Source organism: Podarcis bocagei, assembly GCF_964188305.1.
Source record: "Podarcis bocagei genome assembly, chromosome: 8".
In the NCBI taxonomy this organism is placed as follows: Eukaryota; Metazoa; Chordata; class Lepidosauria; order Squamata; family Lacertidae; genus Podarcis; species Podarcis bocagei.
The window spans coordinates 78,353,947-78,381,792 of record NC_138133.1 but is presented as its reverse complement, the minus strand read 5'-3'; the positions used below and the strand labels follow the sequence as shown (position 1 = coordinate 78,381,792).

At 45.1% G+C, this 27,846-nt stretch overlaps 1 protein-coding gene across 1 annotated transcript; it reads right to left on the bottom strand.

Moving 5' to 3' along the window:
* Positions 1-830: 830 nt before the first annotated feature.
* Positions 831-26,115, bottom strand: TBC1D31 (TBC1 domain family member 31). Its single transcript, XM_081204445.1, has 22 exons — positions 25,967-26,115; positions 25,089-25,235; positions 24,449-24,564; positions 23,451-23,629; positions 22,921-23,072; positions 22,207-22,366; positions 21,294-21,494; positions 20,188-20,364; positions 18,945-19,024; positions 18,501-18,647; positions 18,163-18,296; positions 17,185-17,318; positions 16,897-17,076; positions 14,477-14,709; positions 12,717-12,869; positions 10,585-10,720; positions 9,590-9,682; positions 8,763-8,903; positions 7,661-7,855; positions 4,123-4,273; positions 2,499-2,630; positions 831-1,117 (listed from the first exon to the last, which is right to left on the bottom strand). Exons 1-22 carry the CDS (start codon positions 26,041-26,043, stop codon positions 978-980), a joined length of 3,258 nt encoding a protein of 1,085 aa, XP_081060571.1. The 5' UTR covers positions 26,044-26,115; the 3' UTR covers positions 831-977.
* Between the last annotated feature and the right edge of the window lie 1,731 nt (positions 26,116-27,846).

The window sequence follows — 27,846 nt, the reverse complement described above, 5'->3', positions numbered from 1 at the left end:
TCATTTTTAAGCTGGCTTTTCTGTTTTAATACACCTGTAGCATTGCTGGGTTTTAAATGGTTAGTTTTCAAAATCAGTTTGCTTTTATGAGATGCAAGCTGCCTAGGGTTGCCATAGATTTGGAAAACTGCAATTGGCAGCAGTGTCCGGGCGGAAATCAGGACAATCCGGATACATGGCAGCCCATGTTGGCAGTTCCGTTTTTTAAAAAGAAAAAAAAGCAGCTCAACAACTTTTCTGTCCGTATTTTCACTGTTTGAAAAATGGCAGCCCTAAATCTGCCCCTCTTAGGTAGGCTGTGCCTTAAAAGCTGGGCAGCAAATAAATTTATAAATGGCTTTGTATGGGGGCGGTGCAGTCTATATTTATTGTTTGTTAGCAAGTGGGTATTGTATTTTCCAATCTGGTTTTATCTTCCATGGCATGCAAGTTTCTAGAGGAAGAGAGAACTTGAGAACATTCAAACCACACCCACCCACACCCCGCCCCACGTGTTATGGGGCTGAAACAATGTGTTTTCTCATTATGTGACATGCTTCTGTTTGGAATCAGTGAACATCATTTTTGTCAGTAATATAAGAGATTGCACATAGACTCCATTAAGGTGGGTTACTGGAATTTGTGCAGATTTAGTCCTCTTTATACAATCAGCGGGGCCAAATAAGCTTGTATCTAAGCACTACAGCATTGACGATTTGGTCAAAATATGTCACCAGACCTATTTCTGATAGGGACACCGAGCGGCATGCTTTTATGCACCATGTATTGCTGATGTTTTATTTGAAAATACTTGTGTCTTTACTTTAGAGATTTGCTTTAGAAAACAGCTACACCTTTCGTTTGGTATTTTATTTTTATGTACAAAAATATTTCTAAAGGCATTTAGAATAAAAATGGTCTAAAAAAATCAGTCCCTTTGATCTCTTAAATGCAGCTCCTAAGTGGAAAAAGTCCATCTGCAGGCAGATGTTGTCCCTTCAGCTGCTCCACTGCGCATCTGTCGGTGGGGCTTGCTTTCCGCGCGCCTGCGACATGACCTTTCGCCTGAGCTGTCTAACTTCCACCAGCAACTCCTGCTCTCTGGATTCCAGCTCTTGCCGTCCTCTGTCTAAAGAAACTAACAAAAAAAGGAAAGGTAAGAATTAAAAGCCCCCTGGGGATTACAAGCGTGGAACAGCAACTTTTTGGAGATCAAAGCGGCACGAAGTTATGTTTTATTTGGAAAGTGTAATTGCACATGTGAAAAGAACATAAGATGAGTGTGCGGGATTGGGCACCTAGTCCAGCATCGTGCTCTCTCAGTGGACAGAATGCGGGTGGCGCTGTGGTCTAAATCACTGAGCCTCTTGGGCTTGCCAATCAGAAGGTCGGCGGTTCAAATCCCCGAGATAGATTGCTGTTGCTCTGTCCCAGCTCCTGCCAAACTAGCAGTCTGAAAGCACACCAGTGCAAGTACAGTGGTACCTTGGGTTACAGACGCTTCAGGTTATAGACTCCGCTAACCCAGAAATAGTACCTCGGGTTAAGAACTTTGCTTCAGGATGAGAACAGAAATAACGCAGCAGCAGTAGGAGGCCCCATTAGCTAAAGTGATGCTTCAGGTTAAGCACAGTTTCAGGTTAAGAACGGACCTCCAGAACGAATTAAGTACTTAACCCGACGTACCACTGTAGATAAATAGGTACCACTGTGGTGGGAGGGTAAACGGCATTTCTGTGCGCTCTGGCTTCTGTCATGGTATTTCATTGTGCCAGAAGCGGTTTAGTCCTGCTGGCCACATGACCTGGAAAGCTGCCTGTGGACAAACGCCGGCTCCCTCAGCCTGCAAGCGAGATGACCGCTGCAACCCCATAGTCGCCTTTGACTGGACCGTCCAGGGGTCCTTTACCTTTCTACCTCTCTCAGTGGCCAGCCAGATGCCTTGGGGAAGCCTGCAAGCAGAATTTGAGTACCCACAGAACTTTCCCCACTGGTGATTCCTGGTAACTGGCATTCAGAGGCATAATTCCTGCAACAGTGGAGGTGGAAGATTATACAGTGGTACCTTGGGTTAAGTACTTAATTCGTTCCGGAGGTCCGTTCTTAACCTGAAACTGTTCTTAACCTGAAGCACCACTTTAGCTAATGGGGCCTCCTGCTGCAGCAGTGCCACCACTGCGCAATTTCTGTTCTCATCCTGAAGCAAAGGTCTTAACCCGAGGTACTATTTCTGGGTTAGCAGAGTCTGTAACTTGAAGCGTCTGTAACCTGAAGCGTCTGTAACCCGAGGTACCACTGTATTTTAACGGAGGCATGGGAACCTGTAGTCCTCATCTGCCCCAACCACTATGGCCAATGGTGTTGGGGCTGGGGTTCATACAATTTTAGAGTTGGAAGGGACCATGACAGTCATCTAGTCCATCTCCCTGCAACAGTGGAATCGAACCCACAACTGAGATTCAGAGTCAGATAAAGAGTCAGTTCGGAAGGAGCCCAAAAGACTTTGCTTAGCCACTTACAGTGTTTTGATGCTTCTTCTGCCGGCGAATCGTTTAAGCAGACGTTGCCAGGCTGTGATTGAGTCTTGCTGGGTGACAAGAGGGATTCTGAACTCTTTCGGGTCTGGGAGGCTCTCAAGTCGCGCAGTCTCTCTGCAGAAAGGGGACAGGCGGGATCCAGGAAGTTCTTGCTAAGTTAAAGGCACACTTTGAGCCAATATATTTTATCAGTTTTACACCAAAGCCACCTCAACGTTATACCCTGAATCATGATGAAAATGATGCCATTCTTGGAGCTGTCATACAAAACTACTTCATTGATTCATGGAACATATTATCTGAACAATAATAATAATTTTATACCCTGCCCATGTCCTTCATATGCCGCCTTGGTTCATTCCTACACTAGCCAAGACCTTAGAACAATCTTCAAGAGCAACTCCATCATGTCAGTCTAGCCTCAAGGCCCACAGAAATACAGAGCTAGTCTAGGTTATCTGTGAAGCAGGATGACCCAGGAACCATCAAATCATACGAACTGAAAGGGACATGAAGGGTCATCTCGTCCAACCTTCTGCAATGCGGGAATCTCAACTAAAGCATCCATGGTAGATGGCCACCCAACCTCTGCTTAAAATCCTCCAGGGAAGGACAGTCCACAAGGATTATCCAGCCCGTAGTCCGTCACAATGAAGTAATGATGGAGAGATTGACAAACTGAACACATTGAACATATTATCAGCATGATTCCAGTGTACTACTGTTATCAAATCCCCTTCTTTCTCCAAGGAGCTCAAGGTGGTCTGAATGGGAGTTATCCCATTTTATTTTCATTCTAACAATGACACAATCATTTAGGAAGTTTGAATCTGGGCTCAAGGTAACTTAGGACAAGGGGGATCGCAAGTGCCTGGACCAAGGTCAAAACTTGGAGGGATGTGACTATCCTGATGTTGTGTAATAAAGTGGTACCTCGGTTTACGTACTTAATCCATTCCAGAAGTCCGTTCTTAAACCGAGGTGCGCTTTCCATGAGGCCTCCCGCCGCCGGTGCCCTTCCACCGTTCGGATTCTGTTCTTAGACTGAGGTTAAGTTCACAAACCGGGACACTACTTCCAGTTTTGTGGAGTTCATAAACTGAATCGTTCATAAACAGGACTGTTCTTAAACCAAGGTACCTCTGTAGTTAAGACAGTTGGACTATGACCTGGGAGTTCAGGGTTCGAACCCCCACTCAGCCATGAAGCTCCCTGGGTGTCGTTGGGCCGGTCACCATCTGTTAGTCTGATCTACCTCGCAGGGTTGTTTGCGAGGATGAAAGGGGGAGGAGGGGAACCAGAAACGCCACCTTGAGATCTTTGGAAGATAAAGGTGCCATATAAATGTTAAAGATCGGCTCCCATCAGCCTCAGCCAGCACTGTCAAAGGTCAGGGATTATGCGATCTGTTGCCCAAGGAGATCTGGACGGCCACAGGATGCTCACACATATCGTATCCACAATATAAGCACACTAGCTTTCAAATGGACCACAAACGTTACCATGTGTTTCAACTGAGGTAGTATTAAAGGTTTTCTTTTTAACAGAAATGCCTGAATAAATGAACAAAACACGTGGACTGCATGCAGGAGGCTTAGGCACTCACCAAAATAGCTGTCTTCGTCTTGGAGCTTCTCAGCCAATTCTACAGCATCATTCATTTCCCGTTCAAGAAAGCGCTTCCTGTTGGCATCCAAAGCAGCGGTCACAGCCTGCTCTGCTGCTAGCTGCTCTTGCTTTTCCAGAAGTTCCTCCCACTGAAAGAAAACAGGCACAGAGAAGATGTTGTATTGAAAAAGGGAGAGAGAGCAGTTGAAGAAGGAGGCAGCAGCATCATCAGGGACCAGCACTCTTAAAGGTAAAGGGACCCCTGACCATTAGGTCCAGTCGTGACCGACTATGGGGTTGCGATGCTCATCTCGCTTTATTGGCCGAGGGAGCCGGCATACAGCTTCCGGGTCATGTGGCCAGCATGACTAAGCCACTTCTGGCGAACCAGAGCAGCGCACAGAAACGCCATTTACCTTCCCGCTGGAGTGGTACCTATTTATCTACTTGCACTGGCGTGCTTTTGAACTGCTAGGTTGGCAGGAGCAGGGACCGAGCAACGGGAGCTCACCCCCGTTGTGGGGATTCGAACCGCCGACCTTCTGATCGGCAAGTCCTAGGCTCTGTGGTTTAACCCACAGTGCCACCCACGTCCCTTGCCCCGGCCTCGAATTCCTCCAGAGCTTTCTACGAAGGCGATGGAAAGAGGCATAAGTGCAGGGATCCCAGTTGGTGTGGGGGGTCAGGTGGGATTGCTATGAGGAATTATGAAAAATGGAACATGCCGTTGTGTCAGCGATGAAAGCATTGCTTTGACTGGGCTTGATTCATTGACAATAATTTCTGATCAAATCACACAAGCCTCTGCATCTCTGCCCATTCTCTCTGCCTGACAGTCATGTATAGCATATTACACAGGCCAGTTGCTTCACCAGGCATCCTGGGTCATAAATATAGAAGGTAGCTTTTGATATAGCTTTTGTTAATCTTAGGGCCAGGAAGAGAGTTCACAAGGAGATGGTAAATACTACCTGTCCTTCCTCTCCCGTTTACTGCTGTTTATTAGTTTTACAAAAATTTTTAAAAGACAAACAAACACATAAAAAGACATACAAACACGTATAATTTCATAACCTTTTTTCATAAACCTCTTTTCCGGGACTCCCCCATACCCCCCCTTTCTGCATTCCAATATCCATAATTTTTTTTTTTTTAGCAACTTCTGAATATTCCTTTCAAACTTCTGTCATCTTAATCTTTTCTATAGTCTATTCTTATGTCGCTGTATCCCTTTTTCCCCCCCTGCAAACCTCAACATTCTAATATTCATCAAGTTTATAATAGTCCTTAAGGTATCTCTTAAATTTTCTCCATTCTTCTTCCGCCGTCTCTTTTCCTTGATCACGGATTCTGCCTGTCATCTCATCATATAGTCCATCACTTTCATCTGCCATTCTTCCAGAGTGGGTAGGTCTTGTGTCTTCCAGTACTTTGCGATGAGTATTCTTGCTGCTGTTGTAGCATACATAAAGAAAGTTCTGTCCTTCTTCAGCACCAATTGGCCGACAATGCCCAAGAGAAAGGCCTCTGGTTTTTTAGGGAAAGTACATTTAAGTACCTTTTTCATTTCATTATAAATCATTTCCCAGAAAGCCTTAATCTTCGGGCATGTCCACCAAAGGTGATAGAAGGTACCTTCCGTCTCTTTACATTTCCAACACTTATTATCAGGCAAATGGTAAATTTTTGCCAGCTTGACTGGGGTCATGTACCACCTGTAATCCATTTTCATAATGTTTTCCTTTAAGGCATTACATGCCGTGAATTTGATACCGGTGTTCCATAACCATTCCCAGTCAGCAGACATGATGTTATGACCAATGTCCTGTGCCCACTTAATCATAGCTGATTTAACTATTTCGTCATGTGTATTCCATTTCAGCAGCAAGTTATACATTCTTGATAAATTCTTAGTATTGGGTTCTAACAATTCAGTCTCTAATTTTGATTTTTCCACCTGAAAGCCAATTTTCCTATCCTGTTTGAAAAACTCCATTATTTGATGATATTGAAACCAATTTTGTACTTTATGTTTCATTTTCTCATGACTTTGTAATTTCAATTTATCTCCCTCCTGTTCCAAAATTTCCCAATACTTCGGCCATCCGACCTCCATATTGAGTTTCTTCACTGCTTTAGCTTCCACTGGAGACACCCATCTGGGGGTTTTGGGTTCCAACAGATCTTTATATCTTATCCAAACATTAAACAATGCTTTTCTGACAATATGGTTTTTAAAGGCACTATGCAGCTTAATTTTATCATACCATAGATATGCATGCCAACCAAATGCATTATTGAAACCTTCCAGATCCAAAATGTCTGTGTTCTCGAGGAGCATCCACTCTTTCAGCCAGCAAAAAGCTGCTGCCTCATAGTACAATTTTAAGTCCGGCAGGGCAAACCCCCCTCTTTCTTTAGCATCTGTCAATATTTTAAATTTAATTCTGGGCTTTTTGCCCTGCCAGACAAATTTCGAGATATCTTTCTGCCACCTCTTAAAACATTCCATCTTGTCGAGAATCTGCAAGGTCTGAAACAAAAATAACATTCTAGGCAATACATTCATTTTAATCACTGCAATTCGGCCTACCATTGACAATTTCAAATTTGACCATATTTCTAGATCTTTTTTGATTTCTGACCAACATTTTTCATAGTTATCCTTATACAAATTCACATTTTTAGATGTCAAATAAACCCCTAAATATTTCACCTTCTTAACCACCGTCAACCCTGTCTCCTCTTGGAATTTCTCCTTTTCCGTATCTGTTAAATTTTTTCCTAGAACTTTAGTTTTTTGTTTGTTCAACTTAAATCCAGCTACCTGGCCAAACTGTTGTATTATTTCCAGGACCTTTTTCGTACTAGTGTTTGGCTCTTGCAAAGTCAATACTAGATCATCTGCAAATGCTCTTAACTTATAATGTTTATCTCCGACCTGCACTCCTTTAACCTGCTGGTCATTCCTAATCATATTCAGCAACACCTCCAGAACTGAAATAAAAAGCAATGGGGAAATTGGGCACCCCTGTCGTGTTCCTTTTTCTATCCTGCTAAAAGCATTCTTCCTTGATTCCTATTTTATTTACTCTGCATGCTCAAGTAGGAAATAGTTTCTTTGTAGTTAAAAGGATTTCTCTAATCTAACTTTGCCCCACATGTTTTTGAAATGCTCAGAGAACATCCGATTGGTTCTTACAGCACTGGGTTATAAGTTCTTTTGTTAATAAAAGGGACACACTTCCTCCCAGAATCTTGCTGGCCAAGCCTCGTGTGTATTTTATTAATCAGGGTCCAATGCTTCCTAGCCTTTGGAAGGCAACAGTTGGGACTGCGGTGAGGAAGCAAACGGGCTGCTACATTTTGAAGGAACAGGAAGCAACACACCATAAGCCGCCCAACCAGAGCCACGCAAGAGGTGAACTGAATGTGTGCTTCATCAGCCACAGAAGTGGTCCCTCTCCGTGCCCTGTGACCCAACCGCGTCCACCAGCAGAGGCGCAAACAACTCTGGCCAACCTCACAGCACTCACTTTTCTGGCTTCCTCCTCTTTCATTGCCCCAAACAGCTCTGACTCTGCCATTCTGTTGTTACGGAGGTGCCTGGCCAGCTCTCGATATCGCAGGTCGCGATCCAGGTCGCCGCTTCGTTGCTTGCGCAGGACCTGAGTCCGCCAGTCCGTGTTGATGTGCTCTTGATCGGCTTTGGCCAGGCATTCTTCAACCACCTCAAAAAAAAGAAAAGAAAAGAAAAGAAAGATACTATTTGCATCAGAGAAAAACAGGCTTTGAGTCTGTTCCCTCGAGGAATGAGCCAGGCTTGTAAGAAGAGCTACCACCTCATTGCTTGCCTATGAAGGGTGAAAATTCTCAGCAGGTGATCAAAAAAGGAGGCTTTGCAAAAAGGAATCTCCCCCCCCATTATCCACAAATCACTAATAAATGGGTATATTAACAACAACAACAACAATTTATTATTTATACCCCGCCCATCTGGCTGAGTTTCCCCAGCCACTCTGGGCGGCTTCCAATCAAGTGTTAAAAACAGTACAGCGTTAAATATCAAAAACTTCCCTGAACAGGGCTGCCTTCAGATGTCTTTTAAAGATAGGATAGCTGCTTATTTCATTCACATCTGACGGTAGGGTGTTCCACAGGGAGGGCGCCACTACTGAGAAGGCCCTCTGCCTGGTTCCCTGTAACCTCACTTCTTGCAGTGAGGGAACCGCCAGAAGGCCCTTGGCGCTGGAACTCAGTGTCCGGGCTGAATGATGGGGGTGGAGACGCTCCTTCAGGTATACAGGTATATATATATATTCAAGTATATATAAATATATATATTTGGGTAAGTGGAGACCTTTTGTGAACTTTCTGTGTAACCCTGAAAGTACAGTAGCTTGCTTTGTTTAAAAGACATCTAGAGATGAATAGGCATGTGAAGCCAGGAGAGACTGGCCTGGTTTGGGGGCACAGAGTCACACTCCCCAACAGTAGGCGCCACTACCATTCACTGAGACAGTGTGGGGCAGGATGGGCACAAGATGGGGGTCACAATATTGATTATGAATTATGGGAAATGTTGTGTGTTTCAAAACAAGGTTAAAAATCAGGAGCTACAATTATTTCTGCTCTTACTTGCTTTGCGTTCGATTCTCCGTCCTGCTCAATTTCAATCAGCCTCTGAAGGAAAAGGTCTTCGTGATCAGCTTTTGCCCGGCTCACGTCCAGCTCCCCTTTCACTTCCTGAGCCACACTTTCCTGCTCTTTGAGTAGTTTCTGCCAAGGTAGAAACTTTGGTTAGAAACAAGGATGGCATGGAAGAGTGTTTTTTATCAGCTGGAGTTTGTTTTGTATCAGAAGGACTAACAGGGATGCAACTTCAAAAGGTACAGAAAGGACTGAACTGCCATGCCGAACAAGAGGAGCCGGAGTGATTCTGCAGGTTAGAACAGCTGGATTTCTAGCCTGTTGCCAATTTGAAGCTCAGATCGGGCAGCACAGAATCAGAGTTGGAAGCGATCCCTGAGGGTCCATTGAGTCTGGCCCCCTGAAATCCAGGAATCTCAACTAAATCATACATAACAGATGGCCATCCAACCTCTTCAGTCCCTCTCCAACACAGTAAACTTTCCAAGCCACTCAGCTTTCCATCTGCATCCAAACTCAACTTTGACAGTGAAGACGATAAAGGTCTAACTCATTGCAGAGATGCATCAAATACCCACTGAACTACAGTGAAATAACTAGGGCAAGGCATAGTCCATCATCATCATCACATCACCATCATCATTTATTATTATTATTTATACCTCGCCCATCTGGCTGGGTTTTCCAAGCCACTCTGGGCAGCTCCCAACAGAATTAAAAGCACAATAAAACCTCAGACATTAAAAACCTCCCTAAACAGGGCTGCCTTCAGATGAGATACGACTGCAGGGTCCCAGCAAGCGAAGCGCACAAACCTGCTCAAAAAGCCGCCTTTGTGCCGTGAGCTCCATCTGCCGCACTTCTACATCCTGAACTGTAGCAGCAGTTTCTTGCTCTCTCATAGACGCCTAGGACAGAAAGAGATTGTTAGCCCAGAAGAGCAACGATGTCCCTTCTTTTGTTGCCAGCATCTCCATATACAGTGGTACCTTGGTCCTCAAACTTAATCTGTTCCAGGAGCCCATTCGACTTCCAAAACGGTTCACAAACCAAGGTGCGGCTTCCAATTGGCTGCAGGAGCTTCCTGCACTCAATCGGAAGCTGCGTCGGACGTTCGGCTTCCAAAAAATGTTTGCAAACCAGACCATTTGTGGCGTTTGGGAGCCAAAACGGTCGAGTACCAAGGTACAACTGTATATATAAATAAATAACAACAATACACCCACACACACACCAGGGTGGAGGGAAGTGGTATCATTAACCAATACAACTTCTTGTAAAAAGGCATCGTCCACCTCTCAGCCTCCCCTTACAGCAGCCTTTCTCACCCTATGGGTCCCCAGTTGTTGTTGAACTACAACTCCCATCACCCCTAGCGAGCAAGGCCAGAGCTCAGGGATGATGGGAGTTGTAGTCCAACAACAACTGGGGACCCACAGGTTGAGAACCGCTGCCTTACAGATTTCCTACTTGGATCTAGACCAGCAGGGTCTAACTTTTCAGGTCTCGGTGAACCCAACCCCATAGTGAAGTTGTTTGGGGCTGGATCCACACACTCAAACGATGGCTACTTGGCCATAGAGAGACCAGCTCACCCAACTCAAGAAAGCTGTTAGTTGGCCCTGGGAAATGAGAGAGTGCTCCAAAAACCCTCAAAGTAGTGACACCTGCTGGTTTCTGCAATCCACTTTTGGCTTGGTCCACACCCAAGCAGGAGAAAGATGCAGGAGAGGCATTTAAAGGCAGAAGAGTAAAGCTGAGATGGGGAGCCTTTGGCCCTTCCCAGTGTTGCTGCTGGACAGAGCTTTACCTTTCTTGCAATTTCGTCATCAAGCCGTTTGAGCTCCATTTCCCGCTGATCTTGCTGGTACTTCAGGAAACGCCTCCTGGCGGCTTCCAGTAACTGCAGCTCCTTCACTTTCAGCTCTCGCTTCACAGCTGCTAGTCTTCAAAATGCAAACAAAGAGACAGGAATCAAGGAGGGCAGGAACAAGTGACCCTCTTGTGATACAAAAGTGACACTGGGCATTAGTAGCCTTTTCTAAGCAGCTGGCCATCAGCCCCAGCTACCATTGCCAGGGATAATGGGAAGTGTAGCCCAAAAACTGATGCAGTGTGAAATTCTGGAAGCAGCTTCCAGCTGCCTATTGTAGCAATTCTCACTCTATGACAGGGATAAAAATCAAAGATTTTTTAAAAAATACAACAGATTTCTAAAATTTAAATCGGATTTTAAAAATAAAACGCTTCTGGAGGAAAAATCTTTCTAAAGATAGTTTTCTATTTAAGTTACATTGCACAGTGGTACCTTGGTTTTCACACTTAACCCGTCCTGGAAGTCTGTTCCAAAACCAAAGCGTTCTTATATATTAACAAATATAGTTATGAAAGTACATGATGTTTGACATGATTGAGAAACTAAGATGTGGAGATATGCTTCAGAGATCCAGACCGTGGGGAGCTCCGAAAATTTAATAAATATAATTTGGACTATAATTTGGTCTTTTTTATTTTAGTTTTATATTTTAATTGGATGTTTTTTATTGGAAAATCAATAAAAATGATTTAAAAAACAACAAAAACAAAGCGTTCTTAAACCAAGGCGCACTTTGCCATAGAAAGCAATGCAAAATGGTTTAATCCGTTCCAGACAATTAAAAACAACCCCTAAAACAGCAATTCAACATGAATTTTACTATCTAATGAGACCACTGATCCAGAAAATGAAAGCAATAAACCAGGCTGCAATCTACTACCCAGTATCAAAAACTGGTAGTGATCTACCCATTGCCATTGGAGGGATGAGAAGGGAAGGGGGAGTTTAAGGAGTGTGTGTGTGTGTGGAAACACTCAAACTGGAGGGACGAAGTGCACACATGGGTGTGTGTGGGGAAGGAGGTGGCTTACTGGATGCAGGAGAGGAGAGTTTCAGTGGGGTGGGGAGGAAAGGGAGGCAAAAGTTCTCTTTGCCCCCCAAGCCAGCCAGCCCCCTTGTCAAAGCAGCTGAGCTGCAGAATGCTGCCGGGACACTTTTCCCCAATGCCCTAATCAGCATGATCTTTCAATCTCTCTCTCGTCAAAGCAGCTGGGCTTCAGAGCGCTGCCAGGACACTTCTCCTCACCAGCCCAATCAGTGCGATCTGTCTAAAACAGAAGTGAAACATTAAAACCAGGAGCTCAGGACACGTCCGACTTCCAAAAAAATATATCGAGAACCAGAATGCTCACTTCTGAGTTTGCGACGTTCGGGTTCTAAGTTGTCTGTGAACTAGGCTGTTCAAGAACCAAGGTACCACTGTAGTCCAAAGACTATGCATCAGTAAATAAGGATTTGTTTTAAGTTTTTCATGTGTGCTAAAACTCTAAGGTTTTTTTTTTTAATTGTTTAACCACATCAGTTAACAAACATGGATACATATGCTATAATGTTGTTGTTTTAGTTACAAAAATTGTTTAAATTGTTATTAAGGAAATGATTATTTTCATCCTTCCAATAAATTATGGCAGAAAAGTTGTCCAAATATAAAGTTAACTTATTAAACCTCACAATAATTTCATAATTATCTGTGTATTTCTAATAGTATAGCCAAAGCAGTAATTTTTGATGTAACTGTAAAAACTACTCTGAAAATTTATTCCAAAAATGAAACCTTCATCTGGTTGTAAATATTATTATACCAGCAAGAGTGAGTCTGTCTGTTAAAAAAATGATTTAAACCAAGTCTTACTGAGTTGTGATTTAAATTGATTTGATTTTAATCAAATCCACCCTGCTCTGTGACCCAATAACGTAGAGCTTTTTACAGATGTAATCTAAACAGGGAAATGATATTTTGCAAGATGAAACATTACTTTTTTTGCAAAGCAAGTCCATCTGCGGAAGAGCAGTTCTTCCAGTAATATTCCTGTGGTCAGTACCAGGGATGCTAAAATGGAAAATACCTCCGCCTTTGCTCTGCTAGTTTCTCCTCTTCCTTAAGCAGAATCTTCCTCCTTTGCTCCTCAGCCTCCTGAAGCAGTTCTTGCTTCCGATACCAAGTTTCATCTTCCACTCTGCGCTCAGCTGCTTTGGCTTCTATCTCCTGGACCAATTGTCTGCAGAGAACAATCACAGGGAAGTTTTCAAATGTTTGATGTTTTATTTTGATGTTACATTTGTTGGAAGCCACCCACAATGCGTGGGGTAACACAGTGAAGTGGACAGGATCCAAAAAATAAAACAAAACTATTATTATTATTATTATTATTATTATTATTATTATTATTATTATTATTATTATTATTAATTTCAAACTTGACAGTTTAATGAAGCAAGAGTTCAAGCAAGTCCATCATGCTTTCAGTTCCAAGTACAAAATAGTTTTTAATCTCAAATACTATACGTAGGCCGTATAGATCACTATAGACTGGCCTAGATTATAAAGCAATGCAGGCTGAAAGGAAAAAAAAGTTTGTTGTACATTAAAAAACAACCCCATTGTTCCAAAGGTTATACATTTTATCTACAGTTGTACCTTGGAAATCGAACGGAATCCATTCCGGAAGTCCACCCGACTTCCAAAATGTTTGGAAACCAAGGTGTGGCTTCCGAATGGCTGCAGGAAGCTCCTGCAGCCAATCAGAATCCGAGCCAGACATTTGGGTTCCAAAAAAACGTTTGCAAACACTCACTTCCGGGTTGGCAGCGTTTGGGAGCCAAAATGTTCGACTCGCAAGGCGTTCGACGTCTGAGGTACAACTGTACTGGCAATAGATGGGCAAGTCCAAAAACCCAATATATTTTTCTCTTCAAATGTTCAGTTCTTCCCTTTCACAGGGGCACCTGCCTGTCAAAATGACACAAGGATGTCATTGCCCACATAGTTAGAAATCAAACCACACGGGCTAAGGAACAGTGATTTGCAAGTGTCACTCATTAATGGTGCCTGCATCTCCTGCCCTTTCAGCCAAAAAGCCACCAGACCTTTGCAAAGCAGACCTCACTATTTCCAATGGGCAGGCTGTTCCATGGTCAAACTGCTCTTGCCAGTAGGAAGGGTCACCCAAATGTTTAGCCAAAATCTGCTTTCCCTGCAATTTCCACCCACTGCTTCTAGTCTGGAGCCACAGATAAATACAGTGGAACCTCGTGTAACGTACCGTCCTCCTTGCGAACGCTTCGAATTATGAGCTCCGCTAAACCGGAAGTAGATGCTCCCAGTTGCGAACTTTGCCCTGGGACGCGAGCGGAAGTCGCACGCTGGCGGCAGGAGGCGCCATTAGCGAAAGCGCGTCTCATGTTAAGAACGGTTTCGGCTTAAGAACGGAGCTCCGGAATGAATTACTGTATTTTTCCATCTATAAGAGCTCCCCCCCCCCCGGTATAAGACGCCCCCTATTTTGGGGGACTTCAGTTTAAGAAAATGGGGGGAGATGGCCTCCGTGTATAAGACGCCCCCACATTTTAAAGGGAAGAAACCTAGTCTTATACACGGAAAAATACAGTAAGTTCGTAACCGGAGGTACCACTGTAGGACCGCAGCATCTTCTAATGCAACTGATCTCCAACCAAGATGGTCCAAGTCCTGCTTTACAAGATTGGGCTAGACTGCCCTCTTGAAGGGCAGTCCAGTTTCGCATTCCCCCTAAGCTGCCAGTCATCCTTCCATCAGATCTGCGAAACAGGCCGCCCAACTAATTCCCCGCTGCCACCCGTTCCATACCTCTCTCTCAGGTACTCAATCTCATCCTGTCGGATTCGCTCTCGCTCCTGAGCCTGGTAATCCACAATGAATTTGGGGTACTTGTTAAAGACGGGGTACTGGCCCTTGGTCAGCGGCACAAAGTCCTCCAGCATGCGGCGCGGGTGGATGTCGGCCGGGGTGCATTCCATGAGGTGGTAGGCCTCTTTCAGCACGGCGCCGACGTCGAGGTTGTTCCGATGGTGGAAGAAATACTGCAACGAAGGTGGCCTTTGGTTTAGGACAGAAATAAATATGGGGAGGATCCTATTCAGAGCTGGCTCAACTTTCCTGAGGTTATGGCAACTGGACCTCAGTCCTCCAGGCGCTGCTGAACTACAACTCCCATCATCCCCAACTGTCAACAAGGCTGATGGGAGATGGAGTCCAACAACATCTGGAGGGCCAAAGGTCTCCCTGCCTTGAACCTGACAGAACCTGCACCAAAGGCATTAAGAAATTATACAATTTTGTTGCCCCCCCCCCGTGCGTGCTAGAATTGATGGTTTGATGATTTATTTTGTTTCTGCGTTCCAAAATCTTACAAATTTCAATTACGCTGCAGTCAAAATACCAATCCCTTATATCGCAACTGCCGTTTCAACGACTTCCATTCGTATTGACACGTTAAAGGATTTCTACGCCTACAGATGAAGCATTCAAACTCTCTCTTTCCTGTGTGTGACAATTATTTTGTCCGTAGTGTTTCTTCCTGTCCTTGTAATATATCTATCTTCTGTCAGTTGTTGCTGTTCTCCAGCATGCCCTGGGTGGCGTTTGTGTCCCATTGTTGTTTCAGAAGTTCTCCATTACTCCGTCCCTGGTTCACTGTTTTGCAGCTGCAAAAGTCACACTGTCCCAATAAATTTCCTGTTTTCCCTCACAAAGGCCCTGTCCCATGCCTTTAAGTGATGCATGAGGGTGCAAATCAACAGAAGAGGGGGAGGGGGAAACTGCAACATCTTTCCCTCTCAAAAGAGTCACCACGTGGGGTCCTGTTCTTCTCATTTACATTTAGCTAGCAGATTTCAATCCTTCCTCCAGGGCTACCATCTTCTGTCAATGACGCGAATAACAGGGTAAGAGGTGACACCTCCTCTGCTCGGGATTTGCTGTCAGTTGGGTCCCCCTTCATGCCAAGGGGCACTGACTTTCACCTAGAGCAGTGATCTTCAGCCCTCGGTACTCAGATATTGTTAGACTACAACTCCCATTATCCCTGACCGCTGGACTAAGCTGGCTGGGGATGATGGGAGTTTTAGCCCTACAACATCTGGGGACCCAAGGCTGAAGAATGCCGGTTGAGAGCCAGGGTGGTTAACCTGGGTCTCTCCAGATAAGGGATGGGTAGACAAATTAGGATCTGGTCTGTCCCAGTTCTGCCTGGTGAGGGGACCGAGCCTGTTCCACACCAATGCTGAGCAGATTCTGAAAGGAAAATCCTTAAGAAATCTGCACAGAAACATAAAGGCAACTAAGAAAGAACAAATAGGGCTTATATAATGGTCTGAGGGCTGCAGAGCTATTTATTGCCTTTTAAGAGGTAAAGGACCCCAGCCAGTTAAGTCCAGTCGCAAACGACTCTGGGGTTGCGGCGCTCATCTCGCTTTACTGGCCAAGGGAGCCGACATTTGTCCGCAGACAGTTTTTCCAGGTCATGTGGCCACCATGACTAAGCCGCTTCTGGTGAAACCAGAGCAGTGCACGGAAACACCGTTTATCTTCCCGCTGGAGTGGTACCTATTTATCTATTTGTACTCTGACGTGCTTTCGAACTGCTAGGTGGGCAGGAGCTGGGACAGAGCAACGGGAGCTCACCCCGTTGTGGGGATTCGAACCACTGACCTTCCAACCGGCAAGCCCTAGGCTCAGTGGTTTAGACCACAGCGCCACCCGCGTCCCTTCTTGCCTTTTAGGAGGTTATAAAAACAGTTTATCTGCCTATCTACAGTCTGGGAGTGGCTGGGCGACCTCATTTTTGAAAAATGTGAGAAATACCTTTTATCAGAACAGAGGCAGTGCTGCAGCCGTCAGCCTACCTTGTAAAGACTATGGCAAGACTGCAGATTGTGAAGTGGATCCACGATCTGATACAGGTTGTGATCCACCCAGATCGAGTCAGGCAAGTATGCTTTTGAGTACCAATTTGGTGGATTCCTCCCACATTCCCTACTCCAGATGTTGCTCCACTATGCCTCCAATCAACTCCAACCAGCATGACCATTGGCTAGAGATTATAGTAACTGTAGTTCAACAACATCTTGAGGGTCACAGGTTAGTCAACCTGATATAGAGCTTAGTTATCTACTAGTGTGGACTGGGTCGTGCAGTAAGATCTAGGCTCCCAAGCGAATAGTTAGGCCCCATGAATAGACACGCCGGCCCAGCAGCAAGATGCTCACCTCAAAGTCTTCCTTCTGATTGCAGTGAAGCAAAGGAGCTCTGGAAGAGATGATGTAAGCAGCAACCACCATCAGAAAGTAGGAAGGGTGGTTGGAGAAGATGTTATCGAACATTTTCAGCCATTCCTCCCTTGTCAGAACCTCCGAGAACATGGTTTCCAGAAGAGGCCAGGCGTAAACCTGGTGTCAGGTGGCAAAGACAATTAATGGTCACCTAAGCACAACACATTGAACAATCTCATGCTAATATTGTTCCATGCGAAGGTTGAATATGTATTTATTTTTAACCTGTGATGTTATATTGTAGCTCATGAAATGCTGAAGCAGCTCTTTGTCATGGTGTGCCAATATGTTTTCCACCATGCCGAGGATGTTGACTGGAGGGTTGGGGAAAAACTCGAACCAGTGCTGACACCAATTAACTAAAAAGAAAAGAAACAGAAACAGCTCATTGCACTAACAGCAGCACACAAATGCAAATTCGCCTGCAGTTTTGGTCCCACGAATGACTAACTCATGTTTGAAAAGTTGGTGGGTGCAACAAGGGGGCAGTGATATTGAATCTTTCTCCCAAATGTGCCTCCCATTTGACATTTTTCAATGACAGCATTACATGCTGTGACATTTTGATGCAGCTCCTGCTAGCATGTGAATAGACGTCATTCAATCTTATTGGGAAAAGCTGCATGCTGTGATTGGGGACACTTCTGAGCAGTGCAAAACCTTTCCCACCCATTCCTAATATTCGGTAGCCCAACCCTTATTGACAGAGGGGCTCTTGGGGGTTGAATGTGCCTGTGTTCGGGGCACACAGAGGTATGCTGCACATCCCACAGAAGTCCTCAGCACACCAGCCATCACAACAAGGGGCATTTTGCTAGCTGGTAAACAATTTCCCCCTTTAATGGACTCACATTCTTTACTGTGGAAATCGAGTGGATGCTGGACTCCATAGCTGCGCCAGCAATTCACAGCTCTCTGCTATTTGCAAGCGGTCTCTTGGAAGGGAGTGCCTGTGCTTGGACAATCGTAGCTTGGCTTAATTGCAGCGTTTCCCAAACTTGTGTCTCCGGCTGTTTTTGGACTACAATACCCATCATCCCTGACCACTAGACCTGCTGGTCATGGATGATGGGAGTTGTAGTCTAAAAACAGCTGGAGACTCAAGTCTGGGAAACCCTGGCTTAACGGAACCAACATATAATTATTCAAAGACAGCCCACAGTATAGGAAGTGTGTCATCATTCAAGAGCACTCCTGCCTTACCTATTACAGTAGCAACCACTTCAAAGCAGATGAGCTGATTGTTCTGGAAGAGTTTGACAAAAGGGAAGGCCAATAGAGGGACGTAGGGCATCTCGCCAAAGATGGCGGACCAGTGAGCTAGAGCAGATAAGGTCCTGTGAATGGACAGAAGAAACAGGTGCTCAGAGAAAAGTTGGCCAAGAAGAATCTCATTTAGTGAAGAGTTAAAATCAGCCTTAACTAAGCTGGCGCCCTTCGGATGGTTTGGAGTGTAACTCCCATCAGCTCTAGTCAGTGTGGCTGAGCTAGCTGGGGCTCATCTTCCCTTCCTTCCCACCTGAAAACATGTCCATATTTACCTTTGTAGGACTCTCAAGAGTTTCCTGCTTTTAATAGGGTATTCATTCTGAAGGTGCACAAAGGCTGAATGGGTCCCTTTATCCAACAGGCTGCTAAAGGCCAAGTGGTTTTCTGGGAGATGAAGTAAGGACCGCCAAACAAACATTCTGTAACGACAAGGGAGATTTGCAGACACAGGCCAGTTTGTGCAGAAGTGGCAGAGCCACAATGCTAGCTTCCCAACAGGTGTAGTCACAGTTGCTTACTGCAAAGGATGAGGCAGCGGAGAGGTCAGCAGGGTGCAAATGCAATGGCAGGAGTGTCTCCACCAGAACATATGCACCACACAGGCTTCCCCGCTGCCTCGCACTTGCAGTAAGCAGCAGCAACCCCCCTGCTATGGGGCTGGTGTAGTGGCTCTGCTTCTGGTAGAAGGAAAGACACCAGGTTTGCACCCCACGCACCTGTATTTTGCAGGATACTCCCCAAATCCTTTCAGCAAGGTTCGCAGCCGCTTCTTGTTCAATCCATCGGGCAGCTCATTCTGGAACAGGAGCCACAAATTACTTCTTGCACCGAGATGGCCTTTTCCCGTCCTTCCTGTCTCTCCTCTCTAACCTCTTTCCTCTGTTTTGAATTCTGCACCTTGCAGTCTCTACTGTGGGTCCTCATTATGACCAAGCTGCCCTTCTTTTCTGTCCTTTGCACCTTGAAATGCCATCTATTGCTTTTCAAAACCAGCTGGGTGCTGCCGTAGAGCGGCCACCCTGTGAGGCACAACTTTTGAGTCAACCGTGCAAAATCACCAGATGTTTGGCAAGAGGGGTATTCCCAGACTGGGATGTTTGCATCTCTCTGGCAAAACTCATCTTGGCCAAGTTGTAAGGGAGAAAGAGCTGGGAACTGGGAAGGAATAAAATGTGGAATGAAACATGTATCTTCCAATTTTTTTTAGCTCAGAAACATATTGGGGAGGAGATCCTGCCTTGGCTTTAGTGGTCGTAAAGTAAAGGTAAAGGGACCCCTGACCATTAGGTCCAGTTGTGGCCAACTCTGGGGTTGTGACGCTCATCTTGCTTTATTGGCTGAGGGAGCCGGCGTACAGCTTCCGGGTCATGTGGCCAGCATGACTAAGCCACTTCTGGCGAACCAGAGCAGCACACGGAAACACCGTTTACCTTCCTGCCGGAGCGGTACCTATTTATCTACTTGCACTTTGACGTGCTTTCGAACTGCTAGGTTGACAGGAGCGGGGACTGAGCAATGGGAGCTCACCCCGTCGCGGGGATTCGAACCACCAACCTTCTGATCGGCAAGTCCTAGGCTCTGTGGTTTAACCCACAGTGCCACCTGCATCCCTTAGTGGTCGTAGCAGAAATTTGAACCCTGGGTGCGCTATTTCCAAGGAGGAAGATTTATACTAGGCTCCTCAACCCTGGTGGCCTCCAGATGTTGGACTCCAACTCACATTGGCCCCAACCAGCATGGCCAATAGTCAGGGAAGATGTGAGTCGTAGTTTAGGAAAACAACAGCACATCTAGAGGGCATCAATGGTAGGGAAGGCTGTTCCATACAGTCAGTCGCAGTAGTGGCAACCTTCTATTTCTTATTATTTTATTTATTAATTCCACCCTAAGAAACTCACGGTAGTGTGTGTGGATTTTCTACTTCAGGAATCAGATCTTGGCCCTGTCAAAGGTTCTTACCTCTTTATCCTCATGTGACACATCTGGCTGTGCTTTTAACATTTTGGTTTGGATCTTTCCCCTTTTCGATTGCCAGGGTCTCTCTGAGATGCCGGGTGTTACTCTCACTGTCAGCTTGGCAGTGTCAAATTTGCTTTTGGACGACTCTTCAATCACTTTAAACAGAGGTGGGGGAGGCTGAAAATTCAGGAAGGAGATCCATTAAAAACCTTTCAATGCCAGAATATAGAATGTATTCTGTAAAACCCAGCTAAAAATCTAAATAATCCTGATCACTGCCTAAATACAAACCAATATGCTGCTAAGTAAGAAATGTAGAGTAAGAAATGTAATTCTAGAAGCCTGTCTAAATTCTGCCCTATAACTCACAAGAGGCATTAGTGGATAAGGCAGTTTTCCAAAGACTCAAATCTGGGTTGATCATTTTTAAGCTTTTAAGGTAGATATTTCCCCCCTCGATTCATTAGAATGGCATACAGTAGTAACTCGGGTTAAGTACTTAATTCATTTCGGAGGTCCGTTCTTAACCTGAAGCACCACTTTAGCTAATGGGGCCTCCTGCTGCTGCCGCACCACCGGAGCACGATTTCTGTTCTCACCCTGAAGCAAAGTTTTTAACCTGAGGTATCATTTCTGGGTTAGTGGAGTCTGTAACCTGAAGTGTCTGTAACCTGAAGCGAATGTAACCCAAGGTTATATCGATGTGCAGACTAAATCAAGTAGTTTCCAACCCACCTTAAATTATAAATCAAGTCAAAGCCATTATCCTCCAGGGTGAATTCACCTGGTTTGAAATCAGAACTCTGAGATGTATATTTGCTAAAGTAACACACATGAGGTGTTGCTTGCAGGGGGCGGGGGGGACTGGTTGGGAGGAAGGGTCACCTGCGCATTGATTTTCCATTGCAATCCCCTCCTCCCGCACTGAAGCCATAGCTCTTCCACAGCAGAGCATTGGAACTGGAAGCAACTCGGACCAGAGGAAAACACATTCAGTTGCAGGCCCAAAGCAACAGCCGGCAGGGACTTCCTAAAGAAATCCGTCAGAACAGAATGATGCACTGCATGGGCCTTTGGTCTGATTCAAAAGGATTCTTCTGATGTACCTTGTTTACTTCTTTTGTCAGTGCCTGGACACTATATATGTTAAGGCTGCCGTTCTCCATGACTGCTGCAATGTACCTCCCATTAGGGCTCACTGCAACAAGGCTGATTCCCTCCTCATGGCTGCCGACATCAAAGAGTAGCTTGCATGTCCTTATGTTGATGACTCTCATGATGTTATCTTGACTCAGCACTCCAAGAACCTAGAGGGCAAAGAAGAGGGTGTAAGAGAGCTAATGTGGAACGGACAAAGAGCTTAATTTGCTTTATTAAGCAAACAGACATAACAACGCTGTGATCCTAAGTAGGACTTCTACCTGGGCAGGCATGTGTAAGATTATGCAGTAATATTCTGCAGGCAGGAAAATGGTTTTCATTTACATATGCAGACTCTAATGCAACAGGTTTTTTTTAAAAAAAATATGCAGACATGGAACTGTTGCGTGTCTCATGTTTGTTTACATTCCAGCACAGTTGTGTGTATAGCCTTTGCTTTTCCCCATCTCTCTGAGAAGACAAAGAGAGAGAGAACATGTTTCTTTGTCCTGATTTATGATTAATAAATCCATAGTTGTTGTATGCTTCCACAAGCCTCACGCCTATTCTGTGTGTGCAGTTCACTCTGCTGATATAGTGTGCCCTGGCTTTGAAGCTTGGGTGCGCAACCCGAAAACGTGTAACCTGAAGCGTCTGTAACCCTTTGCTAAACAAAAAATTAGTCAAAAATTGGGTGTCGTCTTATACACATATAGTGAATACAGAGTGGAGACGTTCAATTAATGGCAGCAGCAAGCAGGGTTTAAAAAATATGGGGTTGTCTTATACATGGGGGCGTCTTATACACGGAAAAATACAGTATGTGCCAGCTATCAGGAGCTTAGTGAACACCATTCTGTTTCGAACTCTGCCACCCACCTGATTAGAACCACCGTCAAAGCTGTCTGGGAGGAATTCGAGGTGGCGAACGGCTCGCACTTTGGTGGGCATCTGGATGATCCGAAGCAGCTGCTTGGACTCCAAGCACCACAAGTGAAGGTGGTTTGATTTGCCCCCCGCTGCAAGGACACGGCCGTCTCTGCACCCCAAAACAAGACATAGTTGACGTGAATGGAGGGGAAGGGTAGAACATCTGAAGTGCAGTGGTAGAACATCTGCTTTGCATCCAGAAGGTGTGCATGTCTCCCACTTGACTGTCTGGATAACCACTGCTAGTCTGGGCAGCTGATACCAAGCCAAGTGGACCAACAGTCTGACTCAGTAAAAAAAACCTGGCTCTGCTAGCTGATTGGAGGAAAGCACCTCTGCCCAACAGCAAAGGAAAAATAAGTCAAAAGGGATGAGACATTGACCAGAGGAGAAATGACTGCTGGGAGGAGTGCAGAGAGAAGAAACCCCATGGTACACCTGTAGCAGAAAAACTAGATGCCTTCATCTGCCCCAGCTGCAGTAAAACAGGTCTTTCCCATATCAGTCTCTACAGCCATAGTATGAACTGTAACCTTCCAACAATTTGACTTCACCACCAAAGGTGCAATCTATTGTCTCTCAAGACACATGGATGCCAGAAAATCTAACCATAACTCAGCATTACCTAGAAGGACCTCTGCATGGTTGCAGAGTGTGAATTACCTTGCAACAGCAAAAACTTTGTAGCTCAACGAAGATCCTTCAACGGGCGAAGGCAGCTGAAACTTGCAGCGAAGGGTATCAAACTCCCAAGCAAAGATAGAGTTATCTTTAAAGCAGCTGAGGATGGTGTTACTTAGTGGAAGAAAGAAAACCTGAAATCACAGGGAGGAAGACTTGGAAAGAGTCCTTGCATTGAGCAGGAAATACCTCCAAGGTACAGAATTCTAAAATATGCGCTTCCAGATTTCAACTGTTTAATCTCTTACACTTCTGTAATGGGATAGGACCACATGAGCTTTGAGGTACCAGAGCACTAGGACTCCAGGAGAACCTGGGAAATGGGGGAAGTCAGGCTTGAGTTTGTGCGGCACAACCAAGCTCTGGCAAAAGGAGTAAATGCAGGAAGTGATCACTGAAAGCAAATACTTCGCAACAATGGCTGGAGCGGGCCATGTGGTACTGTCTAAGCCTCCCTGAAAGTGTCAAAAAGGTTGGCAACCTGGGCAAAGGAAATGTTTCTTTGGACTGACCTTCTGAATGCCCACAGACTGCCGGACTTGCAGCTTTCTTTTCCTCTGAAAAGTGTCGAGATCCCAAAGCTGGGCTGTGTCAGTAGATGACGTGATGGCATATCTACCGGAACCATGAACGGAGATGGAGGACACCGAAGATTCATGTCCTCTCATCCAACTAACAAGTTCTTTGGTATCTAAGGAAAGAAGAAGAGCAAAGAGATAAGACCGTGGTGGGACCTTCTAGCACACAGTCTAATTCAAGCTTCTGGGGGAAGTCTCAGCGGTGTCCGGTGCAAACAGGGGAAGCCATATGAGAGTTGACTCTGGCAGAGATGGTTCAAAGACAGCGTTTCCACCCAGATTCACTTCCAGCCTGAAAGTTAAATCACCTGTCAGATGATAAGCGGGTGCCCCCCCCGGTGTCAAAAACGACCAGTGGAAATACTATCATAGCACATATTTTGTTATGTTCTTTATCTTCGGCTTATTAATAAAAATGTGTTGTTGTTTTAAAAAGGAGAGCAGTGGGGGTTGGGTCAGTTCTGGATCCTGCCCTCAGGATGAAAAGGGTTCCGTACTCCTGGTTTGATCAAAGATAATAATACTCCAGTTCTGAGGTTTCTAAACTAGTCCATGGACCTCCAGTGGTCTACGAGGGTCATTCTGGTAGTCCATGGTGTATTAGAGGATTTGTGACTGAAGACAAGAGATGGGACACCTCTTGCATTAAACATTAATATTGCTTTTTAACTGCTGTATGATTGTTGTTTTTAAAATAAAACAACTAAAAACCACACAGCATCTAGATCACCACATTACAACTGCTACAACAGGCAGAAAAGCCATTAAGTGGTCCACCAAGATCCTCAACAATTTACAAGTGTTTTGAATTTTCGGAGAGAAAAAGAAGTTGAAAACCGCAGCTCTAGTTTTATCATCACACACGAGATGAAATAGACACTGAGAAGCAGTCATATAGAAGGAACACAGGTTTTGTTAACCGTGCTCAGTACCTGTGTCGAAGCATTTAATGGAATAATCAGCCAAAGCCACAAGGAATTCTGTTTTCCTGCGGAGATTAAACGCCAGAGCAGTACAAGCTTGCATTGTTCGTTGCACCAGTTTGAACCTATTTGTACAAATCAAAATTATTACTTCAGAAGACAAGGAAAACGCATTGCAGCCATAAATCAAAGAGTGATTGTTGGTAAGACACATGCCTCAATACAGCCTTTGTGATTATATCACAGGCTATATAGTAGCCAAAATAACAGTTGTTAAAATCAACCAAAGTTTGTGAGGTTGAAACGACACAATAAACCATGGTTAGCAAAAACCAGAAGCAAAAGCTTCCAAACTGCTATTTGCGTCTGTTCTTGGCAACAGGGTGGGCAGTGTTTGAGATAAGGCTTCATTAAGCTTGTTTTTGCAATACTAAACTATGTTTTAGAGTTACGGAGAAATCAGCCCAGTTTTGTGGGTATACAACTGGATAGGAACTTACTAGGGCCAGGAGGGGTAATCTAGAAAGAGCTCACCTCTCTACTTCATGCTTAAAACTGTGCTAGTGTATGTATCCCTCTACTGACCCACGGTTTATATAGTTTTAATCAGAGCACATCAAAAGATCAGAGACAAAGAAGCGGCACTTGCCTGTTGCCCACCAAGTCAAAAACATAGATATTCCCTTGATGATCTCCAGAAAGCAGTGCATCTCCGGAACTGTCAAAAGCCACATTCAAAAAGCGAATGGTCTTGGAATGATAGCCTGTGGCACTGTGAATAATATTTACGATGACTCTGAAAACAAGAAGATGTCAACAGAATGGTGTTAAGAAGTGGTGAGAGCACCTTCCCCTACCCTGCTTTTTAAGATGCTGTCTAGGTTTGTCATCGCTTTTCTCCCAAGAAGCAGGCGTCTTTTAATTTTGTGACTGCTGTCACCATCTGCAGTGATCATGGAGCCCAAGAAAGTAAAATCTCTCACTGCCTCCATTTCTTCCCCTTCTATTTGCCAGGAGGTGATGGGACCAGTGGCCGTGATGTTCGTTTTTTGGAAATAAAAAAAATGTGTATAAGATGTCAATACAGTGGTACCTCGGGTTAAGTACTTAATTCGTTCTGGAGGTCCGTTCTTAACCTGAAACTGTTCTTAACCTGAAGCACCACTTTAGCTAATGGAGCCTCCTGCTGCCGCTGCGCCACCAGAGGCCAATTTCTGTTCTCATCCTGAAGCAAAGTTCTTAACCCGAGGTACTATTTCTGGGTTAGCGGAGTCAGTAACCTGAAGCGTCTGTAACCTGAAGCGTATGTAACCCGAGGTACCACTGTATATGTTTTATCACTGTGGAAAATGATATGCTGAAAATTAATTAAAAATTATTTTAAAGAAGAAGGAAAGGCCAATTCAGTAGGGACTGCATTGGAACCGAAAGGGTAGCCTGCTCTTGGACATGGGAGCTCCACTGATGACACCCAAGGACAGAGTCCCCCCCCAACCCCCCTAAAGCCAGTTTCCCCGCACGGTTTACCCCTGCTGCGTGGCCGGGGAGGGCTTGCGGTGCCAAATCTTCCCGTCCTCCCGGCTCCCCAGGTCCGAGCTCTGCATCCTGACGAGGAACTGAGGCGAAGCCGCCGCCGCCGCCTCCCGCTCGAAAAGGTTCCAACCGCCCTGGCCCCGCCCCGCGCCAACCGCCGCTCGCCTTCCGTGGCCCCGCCTACTTCGGAAGGCACCAAAATCCCGCCGCGGGGGGGTTTAGGCCTCCCTCCCCTTCTTTGAGGGTTCCCGAATGCCAAAAGGCAGGTGAGGCTTCTATCTCTCGACCCCCCTCCGCTTCCTTCTCAGGACGGGCCAATCCATCCCCGTTGCATGCCGGGAGTTGTGGTTTCTTTTCCACCCTCACAGGCAGAAACTGGGCTTGGGAGGCGTTGGGAGCAGGTGGGCCGGTTCAGGTGTTAACGGCCAAGGCTGTGGGGTTAGATTCAGGAGGCTTTAAAGTTTGCTTTTATTGTTTAGCTGCAAGGTTGTCTTGGGTTCTCATTCTTCCTCCTCTTTGTGGTCGAAACCGATTTAAATGTATGCATTCTTCGTTTATATATTCTGATTTTATCCTGTGAACCGCCTGGAGAGTTGCAGGTGTATGGCGGTGTATAATTTTTTTAAATGATAATAATAATAATATCACTTGCTAGTATGTATAGAACGATTTCACAAAGTTAAGTTAAGCTAAGCAGATATATAAGGCTGAATGTTTCATTATTGAGATACAAGAATACAATCTCAGTAATAAAGTTATAAAATAATAATAAGGAAGTCACGCATGGGTGGAAGGAAGACACAGGGCAAGAAATAAGAAATGGATAAATGTTAGTACATAATGAAATGTGAAAATGTGAATTTACGAATATAATGTATATGTATCATTATGTAAAGATTTCACATATGTATTGCAACATAAACAAACAAACAAACAAACAAACAAACATAGCTGTCAACTTTCAGATTTGAAAATAAGGGATCAACAGCCTCACCTGTCCCGGGGACAGTCTACGGGATATCTAACAATCCGGGATCGCAGCGGGAAATGGCGCTGGAATAAGGGAATTTCCCGCAAAAAAGGGAAGGCTGACAGCTATGATAATAAACTTTTGAAACTCCCATCCTCTAGGTCAAGCCCACCCCCAGAAAAATCAACCATACATCGGATTTGCACTGTTCCATTTTTATTTTACTCCATATGGCAAGGACTATCAAAGGGGGGTGGCTTGGTTCTAGTCAGCCATAATCCCTTCACCATCCCAGCACATCCACAGGAGCCCTGCCCAGCTGCTATGCCAACCCTGATGATCCCAGACAGAAGACAATCAAGATCACAAAGAACTTGCATATGGGAGTGGATTCAGCATGGACTGAAACAAAGGACAATGATCAGATCTTCCCTCTGGGGGCAGGAAACTGCAAACTCCCCTTTGTCTCCTGGAAGTGACTCATGGGGAGGGGGAAAGCCAGGTGACAGGACACTCAGGTTACCACCACAACTCCTCCCTCAACCCCTCCTTTCTGTAATGTATGCATGATGTCAACCCCTTCTGTAATGTATGCATGATGTTTCTGGGGGTGGGCTTGACCTAGAGGATGGGAATTTCAAAAGTTTTTATAAGGTCTTGCACACCATCTTTCTGGGTCTTTCCTCTCTCCTGCAAGTGAGGGGAACACCCTGTTGCAACAGTTCAATAAAGGCCAAGCCTACAGGCTGCTGTTTTGCTCCAAGTTATCCTGGTTGGTGTCTTTGTTTTTGTCCAAGGGAGCCCTCGGATTTTTCCGGTATCATGGCTTTCGGATGTAAAAATGGGGTTTGGGAAATGTTGCAGAATCGGAAAAATGTCAGGGAAAACCCAGATGTATTACAAT

Coding starts and splice junctions, on each gene's coding strand:
- TBC1D31 (XM_081204445.1), bottom strand. CDS start 26,043: ATGCAGAGCTCGGACCTGGGGAGCCGGGAGGACGGGAAGATTTGGCAC. Junction 21,495..22,206: donor TTGACGGTGGTTCTAATCAG/GTGGGTGGCAGA, acceptor TTTGCCCTCTAG/GTTCTTGGAGTGCTGAGTCA. Junction 1,118..2,498: donor AGAAGAAGCATCAAAACACT/GTAAGTGGCTAA, acceptor TTTTTTTGTTAG/TTTCTTTAGACAGAGGACGG.